The sequence below is a fragment of the Alosa pseudoharengus genome, unplaced genomic scaffold, assembly GCF_046254945.1.
Source record: "Alosa pseudoharengus isolate Yale_2024_CS ecotype anadromous, Long Island Sound unplaced genomic scaffold, YU_APseudo_1.1 YU_APseudo_1.1_scf_16, whole genome shotgun sequence".
Taxonomy (NCBI): Eukaryota; Metazoa; Chordata; class Actinopteri; order Clupeiformes; family Clupeidae; genus Alosa; species Alosa pseudoharengus.
In genome coordinates, this window is record NW_027468630.1 from 28,206,498 (window position 1) to 28,221,023 (window position 14,526).

A 14,526-nucleotide genomic window follows, 5' to 3' on the forward strand; every position below is an offset into this window, starting at 1 on the left:
AGTCAGCATAGACGGTAGCCTGATAACGTGGGATGCTGCATAGTACTAATATTTTAAATGAGTGACCACGATAGTAGTCTTAAGTAGCTTTTTTGCTGGGTCCAGCGAAGTCTGTCAATGTGTAATATTCCGCTGGTTGGTGCACACGCAAGTGTTCAGATTGATTGTCTATCCGTCTTTCACAACATTTTTCTTGGATTAGATCTTCCACACAACTTCGGTAGCCTGGTCAGTATGTCTCTCTTAGCTGTCCACTTTCATCAGGCCGTATAGCCTATATAATAGCATTTTTTTTATTTTTATGTAGAACATTATAAATGTATTTCTGTACAGACATACCTATAGGCTGTTTACTACACGAACCCCCCCCCCCGCCCCCGACGATATCATCGTCCATCACGATGTTTTACTGTACACATCGTCAAATGCCAATTTAGGGACATCGCCCAACCCTACTGAGCATACTCGGCCATGTGCCAATTACGTACCAGGTGACCGGCTCTCTCCCTTCCTCTCTTTCTCCACTCTTCCCTCTCTCTCCCTCGCTCTCTTCCTCCACTCTTTGTCTGTCCATCCCTTTTCTGTTGGCTCGGTCTGTCTCCCGTGTTACCTTCTTCCATCACCTCATCGCTGCTCTAGTTCTCGGGTTACGGGGGAGTTCTGTACACTTTATCTTCGCCCTGATGAAAGGACGGTCTCGGATGGTCTTGTAATTACCTGTGCCTTCGGAAAGCAGGATACAGGAGACCGCCTCTATAGTGAAAACCATCCACCCCCACACAGCAGCAGAGGCTGAATCAACTCTGGACCCAATCCAGGTCTTCGGTTCGGGTCTCGGATGATCATGTAATTAATTAATTTCTGAGAAGGATACAGGAGACTGCTTTTACACAGACAACCATCCACACATACACACACAGACAGATAGTAGTGAAGACCACAGCGATTCTGAACCATGACCTCTGCCAAATCTGGGCCGTATCCCCTCCTGTCAGCAGCCATTCTGGCCAGCGGCCAGGCGCTGTCCTCCTAGAAGACTGCTCGAGTTTTAGCGCCAGATGCTGTGCGTCTTCTGTTCGAACATGTCTGATTGGGAACACAGTCTGGGCAGGCTGAGGAAGCAGATGTTTGGATTCTGGAGCAGGCCCACCACTATAGCCACGAGCTTCTCGTATCCCATCAGAGGCAATACGATCATCTTACTCTCAAAAGTAATCACCATCATCGCCCGGTGTCTTTTTCCGTGGTGCTCAAGCTGCTAGCGTGATCTGCGTTTGACAGGTCGACCCGGCTGGCATGGTGGAGATGCCCAGAGCGCGAGCTGCCTGTGTTCACAGTGCCATCCACCATGCCATCATGGTGCTCAGATCCAGTGAATCTACAGATAACAACATCATTCAATATCTGGCCCAGTGTAGGCATAGCTTTTATCGTATTGATATATTAATATAAGTATAAGTATAAGTATATATACTTTTTTGATCCTGTGAGGGAAATTTGGTCTCTGCATTTAACCCAATCAGTGAATTAGTGAAACACAAACAGCACACAGTGAACACACAGTGAGGTGAAGCACACACTAATCCCGGCGCAGTGAGCTGCCTGCTTCAACGGCGGCGCTCGGGGAGCAGTGAGGGGTTAGGTGCCTTGCTCAAGGGCACTTCAGCCGCGGCCCACTGGTCGGGGCTCGAACTGGCAACCCTCCGGTTACAAGTCCAGAGTACTAACCAGTGGGCCACGGCTGCCCCAATATAAATCATATACTTTGCCGTGTGGTGGAGCACCACTCGACCCAGGTTCGATTCCAACTGTTGTGAGTCTATCACTTTGGATGAAAGCGTCTAACAAATATCAGTGAACTTTAACTTTAAAATACAGTTGTTTTCAGATGTTCTGTTAAATTGCTTAGGACAAATGCATCTGAGAATACACATGTAGCCTAGGTAGGTTTGGACAGTGACATTTCTTGCAGAAGAGGCCAGAGGTTGCATTACACTCTGGTTAGCTGCTCATAATGCTCATTAGCATTTACATATTCAGCCATCTGTTCTCTCCACAGAAAGAGTGCTAAGGGAAAAGAGTTCATCACTCGGTGGCCAATCTGGGAATCAAGCCCATGACTTCCCTTTGCTGTTATTAGTTCTATCAGATCCCTTGGAATCACAGGAGGAGACACAGATACCCTAAGCACAATGGACGACTTCTAAAAAGGCTTTTGAACAGAATCAGGGCATTAGTCCTGGTGCGATTCTGCATAAAAAGAAGGGCAGATTCAGCAAGCCTCGTTGCCTAGCTGAGGTGGAGGAGGAGGCAGAGAGTGCTCGCGTCTGCACAGGTGCCGCAGTGACTGACGGATCTCCGTTAGTGTGCAGGGCAGCGCAGCTGAAAACCTGCTGTGAGAAGGAGAAAACTGTGCTGATCTGGGGCTTGTGCCTCAATGCATCTGCCTCTGTTGGCTGCCTTGTTTTCTGCAGTGTGCCGTTTTTTTTTTTCTTTCTGAGAATTACCCCGCAATTGTAGCGGACTCATGGACTTGTCTCTACAAACTTAGAAAGCTTAATGTCACAAATAAACTGAATACGTTTCACTAATACCTCGACAATTTTCAAACAAATAGAATGCGACTTAAAAAATACCCCACGATTTGCTTATGCATACAAATATGCAAATATGCACATACCGCTCTTTAAAAAAATACATCTCAACATGCACACTGTTCTTTACATCACACATCTCTAAAACAAACACAACGTGCTCCTGACTCGCACACATATCTGGATCTGATGTGGGTCCACCACATCTTTGCTAGACCAGTGCCATTCCCACTCCACAGGCAGCAGGCTGCTGGAACATCTGTGCAAAGCCCAATGTTATTACACTGCGGTGGCTTGCACATCATGTTCAAAGTACTGCAGGTTTGAAGCTTCTTTTGAGCAAGGTGCAGATGCCCAACAGTGATGCTGGTGATCTCATATACTGTGTGTATATATATATATATATATATATATATATATGTATATATATATATATATATATATATATATATATCAGTAGCCAGCCTTTGTCCTTCCCAGAGGACAATAAGGTGATGTCAGAAAGACAACCAAACAAACCTGCTGCCTCAGTTCCATATTAATATGCTATGACTTATGTGAAATTCTTCAGAGCACACTGACTTATGTGGAATTCTTCAGAGCACACTGAAAGGAAAATTAGTATGTGGCAAATTAGTGTGGCAAGAGGTGATTGTGCTTAATCAAAACTCCCACGTCAAATAAACCTCCAGACCATCCGCTCTCTGTCTCAGAACATGTCGCTTGTCTTACAGATGAGAGTCATGAGGAGTTATGGGATTTTCTGCCTGTCTAGTCCTGAGAGGATATTCCACTATTTAATTTTAGGGAATTTCAGAGCAAAACCAGGCGGCTCAGCTCTGGTTTAGACACAGCGGCATCAGGACAGGGTCAGGTGATCAGGACAGGGTCAGGTGATCAGGACAGGGTCAGGTGATGAGCACATCCATCTTTTCCCTCCAGCTAACACAGGAAACCCACTGCAAGAGCCATTCATCTAAACACACACAGGCACATGGAGACACACACACAGAGACTCATGGAGGGAAACACAGACACACATCCACACACACACACACACACACATACAAAGGCTGGCTCTGTGCTGTCAGCCTGGTGGAGTAGTTCTGCAGATGCCTGCCTCAGTAATGAGACTGGTCTGCAGATGCCTGCCTCAATAGTGAGACTGGTCTGCGGATGCCTGCCTCAATAGTGAGATTGGTCTGCGATTGTGACGGCGATGCGCTCTGATGTCCCACATGTCCTCTCTAGCCGCGGCCGTCTCGTCACTGTCCACATGCTGCTCTTTTAGCACACGTGCTAGCGCGAGCACTAACAATCACCGACTGGCCAACCGACTGACCCTCATGGTTCTTTCCGACCTTCACATACTTCACATTAACAATCACCCCCACAGCTCAGAAATGAGCTAACAGTCTGAATGCTACAAGCTAACTGCATGGATCACGCCTGCAAAGACAGTGAAGATTTGTTTTAAGTGTGCGCTAAGCATCAGTTCACTTGAACAAATATAAGTCAAAGCTATGCAGGTAGGATGAATTGAACTGGTTTGTACTTGTGGGCTTAAGTAATGCTTGAGAATGCATTTTGTACGCCAGCTACCCTCCCAGAAACTGAGGGAGACAATGGAATGGTGGGATTGTGGTTCTACTTGAATACTCAGAGCTCAGGTTTTAAGCTGACTCCCCCCTGTTCTTGTTAACTGCCTGTCACACTAAAGAGGTGACCTTAGTATCCACGCAATGTGGGCCATCCACCGAACAGTGTTGTTTGTGTTCTTTGCAGAAACATTCTAGGCACATTCTTCTTGCACAACGAACGCAAGCATATTACAAGACCAAAAACAAATTTGATTTATGGTTGATTAATCAAATGTACTATAATGTATTGAGGTTGCATCAACCAATACATCTAATTTGTTTACTTAAGCATGTAGTCAACGCATATGTAAATTAGACCATATTTTTCATTGAGAAAGTCTTTGTACCAAAAGGCATGTTTTTTGCAATTGAGTCACCAAATCTAACTGGCTGCACTGCCTAATTTTGCACAACATTAGATGAATGTATTCTGCAAAATACTGTGATGATGTGAGAACAACTTTTGTATGTTTTTGTCTTGCCACAGAACAGTTGCTTGTGAAAGACTGATGTGCTCTTTTTAGATTGGTTTAGTAGACCAGACATCAGAGTTCCAAAATAGCATTAAGCCCTTGGCACTGTGGTAGTTACCTAAAGCTGATTCTTTGAAAGAGAGAGAGAGAGGAAGAGTGAGAGAGAGAGGGAGAGAAAGAGTGTGAGAGAGAGGGAGGAAGAGTGAGAGTCACCTGAAGAGGATGAGGATGATTTCACTCGTGTAATGTTTCTGGGACGTGGGCCACAAGGAAGACACGTCTCCACCGAAGACGAGGAGCGTAACGCTGACCTCACCGCGTCCCCGTATGTCCCCAGTGTAACGTCCAATCAGTTCCCAGCTCCTGTTAAAAGAAATACATCATACCTTAGTAAAAATGAACAGTGGTCATTTAGCTTCACCGTTATTTTTTAAATTATGTGTAATTGGCCATGTCGTACATTTTTGCTTATAGAAGCTTTTTTGTTCATTACAAGTACTCAAAAGTAGTTTGTGAACAATCAGATAATTGAAGAGCCCTAGGATGTCCTTCTTATGAGACGGAACATTCTAGAGAGCTCGAGTCGAGGCCAGAGAGAGACACACTCATGCCTCTGTAACACAGTGCACTTGAGGTTTGGGACAAATTTGTCCTCCCCAAAATACTCTAAGCTTGAAGTGTATTTTTGAGACGGCATATTCTGAGAGTTTAAAGTTTTCCAAGGGGAGCAAGTGCTCCGTCAGTGATTTAGTTTCACACAACTTTTTTTTGGTGAGAAAGGTGCTTTGTGTTTAGTCAGACAGCAAGATCAGGGATTTTTTTCTATTTATGCAATACAAACGTGACGATTCCTGATTAAACTCAGTGGGATAGACCCACATCCCCGAGGGGAACAATCATTTTAAAGAGCAGAGAATGACATTAGTTAAGCAAATGAAGACCAAGGAAAGGGAACTAAAAGCCAATATTAGCCGATGTTATCCTTAAACACAGGCTCACTGGGGAGACCAAAGTCGGTCTTTGTGTTTTCCCTCTCTCTCTCCTTTAGGCATAGGCAAGTGCCTTTCACATCATCAATCAGATTTGCTGTGGCCTGTTTATCAACTTTTAGCAGCAATGCACCATTGGAATCACTTCAGAGTTTTCAATTCAGTTTGGGCTCAATCATCTAATCTGTCTGTGTCTTTTTAACAAAATAAAAGTTAAATAATAAAACACCAAGCTTAACATTAAATTAAAGTGCAATTTAAACATTTTCTTATTAATACTATGTTAGTAGAACTATAGTTCCTTTGTGATCTGTGTCATGGCTTGGCAAGTAGAAACCCTTGTGTGGTCTAAAAACTAGGGCTGCACAATTAGTCGCAAAAGCTGCAATCAGCTCACAACTCTGTCACAACTCTAATCTTGTCACATCTACGATGTTTATCATCCTTGTTGTGTGACAGACAGTGCTTCTTATGCACTAGGCACTTTCACCAATCAGATATGGCCCAACTGAAAGCAAAAGTTTGGAATACTGAAAACTGAAGCTCGACTTTCAAAAATTATATTGTAAATCAAATTGTGCAGCCCTACTAATAACAGAATAAGCTGTGTCTCCAGGGAAGGCTTCTACGGGCAGAACTAGAGCCAGGGGCAGAACTAGAGCCAGGGGCAGTGGAGCCAGGGGCAAAACTAGAGGCAGGGGCAGCAGAAGCAGCAGCAGCCACCGGGCTGAGACGGCCTGCAGGGCTGACTAATGAGGGCCGTAGATCTGGGATGCTGTGGGCATCTCTCCCAGCTGCGGCGGCGTCAGTACCTGAAGGTCACAGTCTGCTGTCCAGACGGGTCATCAGCTGCTGTCTGAGAGATCGGGGTAGTGTGTGTGTGTGTGTGTGTGTGTGGGGGGGGGGGTCATCTGTAGTCAAGGCAGAGTGGAATCTTGGCATCTCAAGCAGTCAAGCGATCATCTGTACTAAAAGTCAAGAGTGGAGCCTCATGTGCAATGCCTGGACTGTAGTTTCAATATCAAGATTATACTCGTAAGGTTACTGTCGATTGTTTCTGAAGGTCACTGTTTATATTTCTGTGTATATTATATTTATATATGAAGGTCATCAGTCTTAATCTTTGCCAGTCATTATTTTTGGAGGACACAGAAACAAGTGATAGTGCTATGACTGAACTCAGCAAACATTTCATACAAAATTACCACCGCAAATCAAGCAATGCAAATGAGCAAAACCCTAATTAACCACAGGCATATAGTCCTGGCTGTGGATCATTGTAGTAGGTGTCAGTGTAAAACATGTGGTACACCAATATGAAATCTGCTTGCTTAGATAAACAAAACACCAAGCAGTGATTTTGTCTCTAGTGGACATTGACCACCAATTTGTCTACAGTTCATATGTGAGGCCTGTATGGTCTGTGGTGAGTGAATGTTGTTGACTATTATTATGCGGAGGACATTGCTGGCACTCTCTGAAAGTCGTTTGTGTAACCTACAGGAAGAAGTCCTTCCTGTTCTCTGCGCTGTACGCTGCGTGCATCCTGGGCGGCCGTCATGTCATGAAACAGCGAGAAAAGTTTGAGCTGCGGAAACCTCTGGTGATATGGTCACTCACGCTCGCCGTCTTCAGGTAAGACGTCTCATGTTTCATTCTCTGCCACCTTAGCTCACCTATGCTAGTGCCCGCCTCAGCTAGCCTGTTAGCACTATTAGCCTGTTTCACAAAGCAGGCTGATTATTTTGGGAACATGCACCAGGTCAAACTGAACAAACCCTGTTGTTGCAGTGTTATCTGTGTTCCAGATGTGGAGACCTCTAGATTTTACTGAGCAGTCTGATAGCTCACTCAGTGCCTACTTAAAATAGGTAGGAATGAGAGATGTAGGAACAGGTCTGATAACCCTCAGCCTCACACAGATCAAACACAGATAACTATCTTGTTTCACATACAGTTGGCAACTGGCCAATCCGTGACTACCTTGTGTGATATCTATGGCCAGTTTGACATGAGGGACTAACAGTCCACAGGCTTTCCATGTTGCTGGAGAGAGCACTTCATTTCAAAATGCCTAGCCAAGGCCTGTGGTTTGTGTTCACATCTCCGAGGAAATGTCATGTGGAGTATGACGCTCTTGATAGTTATTCAGATAAAGGACACTTCCAACCCAAGGGCTACCTGACCAGGGAATTGAAGTGTCATCTGGATGACCCATCATTAATAACCCTTTACTGTCCCTTTCTTCCCTCTGACCGGTAGTATATTTGGTGCCGTAAGGACTGGGAGTTACATGACGTACATCCTGATGACAAAAGGGCTAAAGCAGTCCGTATGTGACCAGAGCTTCTACAATGGACCCGTCAGCAAGTTCTGGGCCTACGCCTTCGTTCTCAGCAAGGCCCCCGAGCTAGGTAAGACAAGCTACTCAGTACCATGGTGAAACACACTAGAATTGCAGGCATTTGCACTGCATAAACAGGCAGTCTATATTAAGAAACATCTGCCGTTTGTGTCGCTTTTGTTTTCCCAATTAGATGTGTTGAACCCCGATAAATAAAAAAAATAGTAATAATTAGCAAACTGTGGAAAAACCTTGAGGCTGCTAATTTTTTCAGTACCAGCACACTCATCTGACAACTGATTCCAAACTTGTTTGTGATACTGTATAAAAACTCAGTTCTCACACTTTCGCCTGCACCCGAGACACTCACCAGATCATTCTGAAAAGTCACCTCTCTCTCTCTCTCTCTCTCCCCTTCTGTTACATAACAGATAAATTGGGCTCTCTCCCATCTGCCTAATGCCATCACCTGACTTGCTGGCATTCCGAAAACGTCTGAGAATTCCTGAAACGAACCACACAGACAGAATTTTGTGGTGTCGTTTATGAATCACAATGAGCATGCCGGGATGCTATTTTTACTGTGCGTGTAATGACAGAACGTCTAGTTTCCGTTGAGCGGTTCGAGGTGTACCTGCTGCGTGTGCATTACTTTGCATATGTCTTTTATATTCTCAGCTGGTGGTTGTGGCTGTCAGAAGGCTCAGTAGGTTCTGTCTCAGCTGCTGAGCTCCCTTCGAGCCTCAAGCATCCTGCGTTGCATATAGTCCCTCCATTATAACCTTCATTTAACAGGTCGGACAGGGACAGAGACAATAGAAAGACGTGTGTGTGTGTGTGTGTGTGTGTGTGTGTGTGTGTGTGTGTGTGTGTGTGTGTGTGTGTGTGCTGTCTTTGCTCTTCTCTGTCCTGTTTTGTCATGTGAAGGGGGATGACGTGTTCTTTGGTGTCAGGAGTGATTAGGGAGCTCTTCTGCTCTGGGAGAGAGCGAACCAGACTGGAGGGACTGGGGGTGTGTGTGTGTGTGTGACCCCTGTCTAGTGACCCTGGGTTCAGGTTCTGGGGGGTTTTGTGATGGCAGTGTGTACTTGTTTTCTGCCTGCCTGCCTTCATTGTGAGGCCTGAACAGAGACCGGGCCTGGGGTGTGTGTGTGTGTGGGGGGGGGGGTGGCTGACCACTCTGAGAATCAGCCTGAGACGAAGACGAAGTCGTCTCCACTATCCCATTATATACTATACTATATATCCTATTATATATATATATATATATATATATATATATATATATATATATATATATATATATATATATATATATATATATATATATATATATATATACACACACACACACACACACACGTCATGCTGACCATTACGCTTCAGCAGAAACTGAGCCGGAAGGGATAGAGACATTACTAAGAACCAGGGCCTGGGTTCTAAAACATCTATGTAGCAGAACCAGGCCCTGGGTTCTAAAACATCTCTGTAGCACTTAGTCATAAGCACTCAAACAAGTCATCATAAATTGCCCTGTCAGTCATGTATTACGTGTATAACGTATCCCTACACAAATTATTATTTTTATAACTTAATTTTATATTAAACGTTACTTTATCAAGAAGCGATAAAAATATGAAATTGGGCTTGCCTCAGTTATGAATGATTTGTCATTGACAGCATCTGGCACGAAAAGTATAGCCTGTATATTGCTACTATCGCTACTATCCATAACTTAATCATGTAGCGTTATTCAGCCTATTAAAAAAAACATTTCGGACACCATGTTCATTTTATTGTTCTCTTTATCACTCATATAGACCTCGTATTACGAACAAGTATTACGTTTCTGTAAACACTAACTTGACCCCTCATCCTCGTTATTAAAAGCAGTAAACAGAACAAATGTTTTGTAGTAACCATACAGTTTATGGTAGGAAGTTCACATAGGCGTTGCTCTCTCAACTGTGTACACCTCATTTATAATTGGTTGCCGGACATTTGCTGCTGAACCGCATCATAGCTCATTACCATAAAGTTTCAACTTCTTAACGCTTTGGTCGTTCAAAACGCCCAAAACGCTACACCGACGGATTTGCAGCTTCTAGCCATCGAGAGAAGCCGGCTTCCATTGAAAATCAATTATTTCCTGTAATTTTGCAGCTCAAGTCGGCGGCAGCATGTACATATAGTTAGCAACTATGCTACCACCGCCAACCTGAGCAGGAGCGTATCATAGAGTAGACTCAGAAGCAGCAGCTACAGACGCAGTGGCGTACGTGCCTGTGGGTCAGCACTGACTCCAGAGAGTGGCGTTGGGTCAGCACTGACTCCAGAGAGTGGCGTTGGGTCAGCACTGACTCCAGAGAGTGGAGTACGTGCCTATGGGTCAAGGGGCAAGTCACAGTTCTGCCTGGGCCCCTACTGGTCTGTGGCTTGTGCGTCCTGCAGATGAAGAGCCATTTGGTCACGCAAACACACACACACACACACACACACACACACACACACACACACGAACAATGACATGCTTATGAGTACAGACAAACACGCATGCATATAATCCTGATTAGGGCATAGATGCCAAAATGATTGTTGAGGCAGCTACACAAATATTTACACTATCTCATATAGATAGAGCAACGTGCACACATTCAGTTTCAGTTATAAGCCTACACAACTATCACACACACAGAACACACACAGAAAGCTGTTGCTCGTACTTCTCCAGTATCCTGTTAGAAAGGGCAGACTCATGCGTAGTCATGGCGTCACATGACAACACAACACAAAGGGCTTCCTTTTGAACAAGCATCTGATTCTCAGGTGTCCCTAAGTGTCTATATCATTCTAACCATCGGCTGTGGACCATGGGTCTCATTATCCTAGTGTGCAAGGAATCTCTCTCTCTCTCTCTCTCTCTCTCTGCTGTTTGTTTTAGAGTTGTGTTATCAGACCGATAAGACCTACAGGCAGCTCGGTGTTGACATACAGTTGACAAGTATCAAGCTACAGGCAAACAAGCGAGCAGAGCGTGTACGAATGCGCGCGCGCACACACACACACACACACACACACAAATAAATTATATTAAAAAAAAAACAACAGTAATTAGAGTCCAGGCTGGCAAGTCAACAGACAGACACTCTCCCAGCCAAATTTCCACCCAGTGCACACCAACGCTGGACTCTGGGCCATGCAGAAATGTCAGCCACTGGTTGCCAGTGAAAAGCATTTTGATATTAAAGCGATTTGACATCATGTTAAGGACGAGAGGTAACCTCGATGGGAGCCAAACCAGCCCTAATTGCCAAGGTTACGTAATGTCTGTTTGCACTCTCTATTGTATTCAAGCTTATTAATCTGTTTCTGTTTCTCTTTTTCTCTCTCTCTCACTCTCTCACTCACTCCCTCCCTCTCTCTCTCACTCTCTCTCTCATTCCCTCCCTCCCTCTCTCTCTCCCTCTCTCTACCTCCCTCTCTCAGGAGACACACTGTTTATCGTGCTGCGGAAGCAGAAGCTCATCTTCCTGCACTGGTACCACCACATTACTGTGCTGCTGTACTCCTGGTACTCCTACAAGGACATGGTGGCGGGCGGCGGCTGGTTCATGACCATGAACTACCTGGTGCACGCCGTCATGTACTCCTACTATGCGCTCCGGGCCGCTGGCTTCCGCGTCTCGCGCAAGTTCGCCATGTTCATCACGCTCACGCAGATCACGCAGATGGTCATGGGCTGTGTGGTCAACTACCTAGTCTACTCGTGGATGCAGCAGGGTCAGGAGTGTCCCTCGCACATGCACAACATCGTCTGGTCCTCGCTCATGTACCTCAGCTACTTTGTGCTCTTCTGCCAGTTCTTCTTCGAGGCCTACATCGACAAGTCCAAGCGCAATGCCGCCGCCAAAACTGCTGCCGCTGCTGCTGCTGCTGCCGCCAAAGCTGCCACCGCCGCCACAACCACCACCGCCACCACAGCCGCCACCGAGAAGAAGAGCCAGTGAAGAGAATCTAACAAAAGAGAATAAAAGAGTTGGTAGAAGAGCTGGGGAGAGGTGTGGAGGGCAAGGGCTGGGGTGCTGATGATCTTAAACAGACAGCAGCTGTGGAGAAGAGATGGAGGTAAGGACCAAACGGAAGACAGGGGGGGTGGGGGTGGGAGAGATGGAAGGATGGGGAAGAGAGAGAGAGAGAGAGCAGGGGAGAGAAAACGCAAAGGGGTGGGATAGGGGGTGGGGTTGGGGGGTGGGGGGTCAGGGGGATTGCTGTTGGGGCTTTCGTGCACTCTACTAACGCATAGAGGTCAACTTCCTCCCTCATCGCCAGGATACAGAGGGGGAGGGGGGAGTGACCAAGCAACGCTGCACTGAGGAATCATTACTATGGCAACAGACAGTGTCTTTATGTGGTGTTCATGTGCCCAAGTTGATTCTCTATGTTGAAAAAAATACATAAATAAATTAATGATAGAAGTTGTAAAAAGGGAACTAAAAGATGTGATGGCCCATGTAAAGAAGAACTATTGGAAGGGAACTGGAGAATAGCAAAATGGAGTCATGTCTGAAGTGAGTCCGTCAGAAGTGTTGTTATGTTTTTCATTTCTTTGTCTGCTACATCAATGTGGTAATTGTCATGTTTTTTATTTTCATTCTTATTTAATTTGATTGTTTAGAGGCTAGTATGTGCGATAGCTTTGTACAAAAGTGGTTTCGACTGAGAACCCGGTATACCATGCGATCGACTGGGATTGGAAGAGACTGTGTTTTCTGCGTCACTAAAACACCCAGTTTTCTCAGGTCCTAGAATCTACGTTTGACGTGCATATCACTGCAGAAAAAAAGTAAAACACAAAAAGATGCATAATTGTATCACTGGTGAGTTTGGCCTGTATTGTCAACATTATTTAAAAAATAAAATAATAATAAAAAAAACCAAATCACAATGCACTGGGAAGACCTTCTGAAACCAGAACACATCAATAGCAACATCAAAGAACTTTGGGGGGGGAAAAGACCACCTGACACTTTTCCATAGCAACGACTCTTCTTCCTGGATGCATTCTTAGAGACAGTTTTGTCAGTGCAACTCTGGGGCTGATGGTGGCTCTGTCTGTCACAGACACACAGGAACAGACCAGTACCAAACCCTCAGAGCCGGCCAGTCAGCTTGCCAATCCTCCAAGCCCAAAAAATAATAATATGAAGAGGCTAAACATGACGCTAATGAAGCTATAAAATACATGCAATGGTGGTCAACTTCACTGTAACCCCTACTGTCATTGAATGGTGTCCATTGTGCTATCGTGCGTTTGCACTGTAAACGTGTAAAGCATCAGTAGTCTATTTTAACAAGAACCAGGTGTATTAAAGAAAAAAAGAAAAAAAATAACCTAGTAGTCTTGTGTTTCCGTGTGATGTTATGCTCTATAGGTATGTGTGTGTGTGTGTGTGTGTGTGTGTGTGTGTGTATGCTTTCTTCCATTATTTTCTAACCAAAGTGTTGATGCCCTTAGACTCTGTGGTGTAAATCATGTTGTCGAGATCAGGAATTCATGCAAATGATGTGCCAAACCATCAGGGGCAGGTGTGGAATACCGACCACACCTAACTAACAATGCACGTCACGCTGTCAAGCACCTAGAGCGCTCCAGGGTGTTTTGCTTCTCCCTCCAGCTTCAAGCACAGTACAGCAAAGTACACTGCCCTCCTGGGCACCCTAAGGACACAGCAAGACACACGGTCTCACCAAGTAAAGAACTTCATTTTCACAGAGCCATTTTTAATACACTACAGACACTGTTGGCATATTTTTAAGAATCTGCTAACTGCTATAACCCACATGCAAGAACAAGTTGCTACACTTTACAGGCCCTTCAAAACAAGGGCCCATGAGGGTGAAAAAGAGACGTGGGAAAGAAGTGGATGTGATTTGTAGGCCGCAGGCACAGAGAGAGAGATAAACACTACTGAGAGAGAGAGGTGCTGTCCTCTCCTAAAACTGGATCCTTTGTCATATTAAAGGCTGTTGAGTGAAACTGGTTGAGTTGCATACTGGCTGGGGTTCGTCTTGGGGGAATGCAAAGAGTCCACTTCAATCCGTCTTAGCTTTTGCTGGAGTAAATTGGATATACATAGGGCTGCACCATTAGGGGAAAATATCTTATTGCGATTTGTGAGATGATTTTTGAATGTCAATGAATTGATTCAGTTCAATATTCTAAATGTCTTTTTAATTTGTGCCACCCCTGATTGGTGAGCACGCCTGGTGAACAAGAAGGTGGACAGCACCCCCGACCCACAATGAAGCAGACCAATCAGAATTCCTGTGCCCCTCACACACTATGCACACTGCAGCCGTAGTTGTAAAGCACCAGCCCAACAAGAAAACTTGCCTCAGGGTTCGATCTCCGCCCCAGCCCAAACACATTAGGCCTACGAGAACGAGGAAACCACTGTACAACCCATACCGCAACAGAGGATGTTT

At 45.1% G+C, this 14,526-nt stretch overlaps 1 protein-coding gene across 1 annotated transcript in view; it reads left to right on the forward strand.

Moving 5' to 3' along the window:
* The window catches only part of elovl6 (ELOVL fatty acid elongase 6), a 21,951-nt gene extending 9,749 nt beyond the window's left edge, over positions 1-12,202 (forward strand). The window contains exons 2-4 of the mRNA XM_076287607.1: positions 7,200-7,331; positions 7,959-8,110; positions 11,527-12,202. Coding sequence (XP_076143722.1) covers positions 7,200-7,331; positions 7,959-8,110; positions 11,527-12,047 — 805 coding nt within the window. The 3' untranslated portion in view covers positions 12,048-12,202. The remainder of the gene's footprint in view (positions 1-7,199; positions 7,332-7,958; positions 8,111-11,526) is intronic.
* Positions 12,203-14,526: the final 2,324 nt, after the last annotated feature.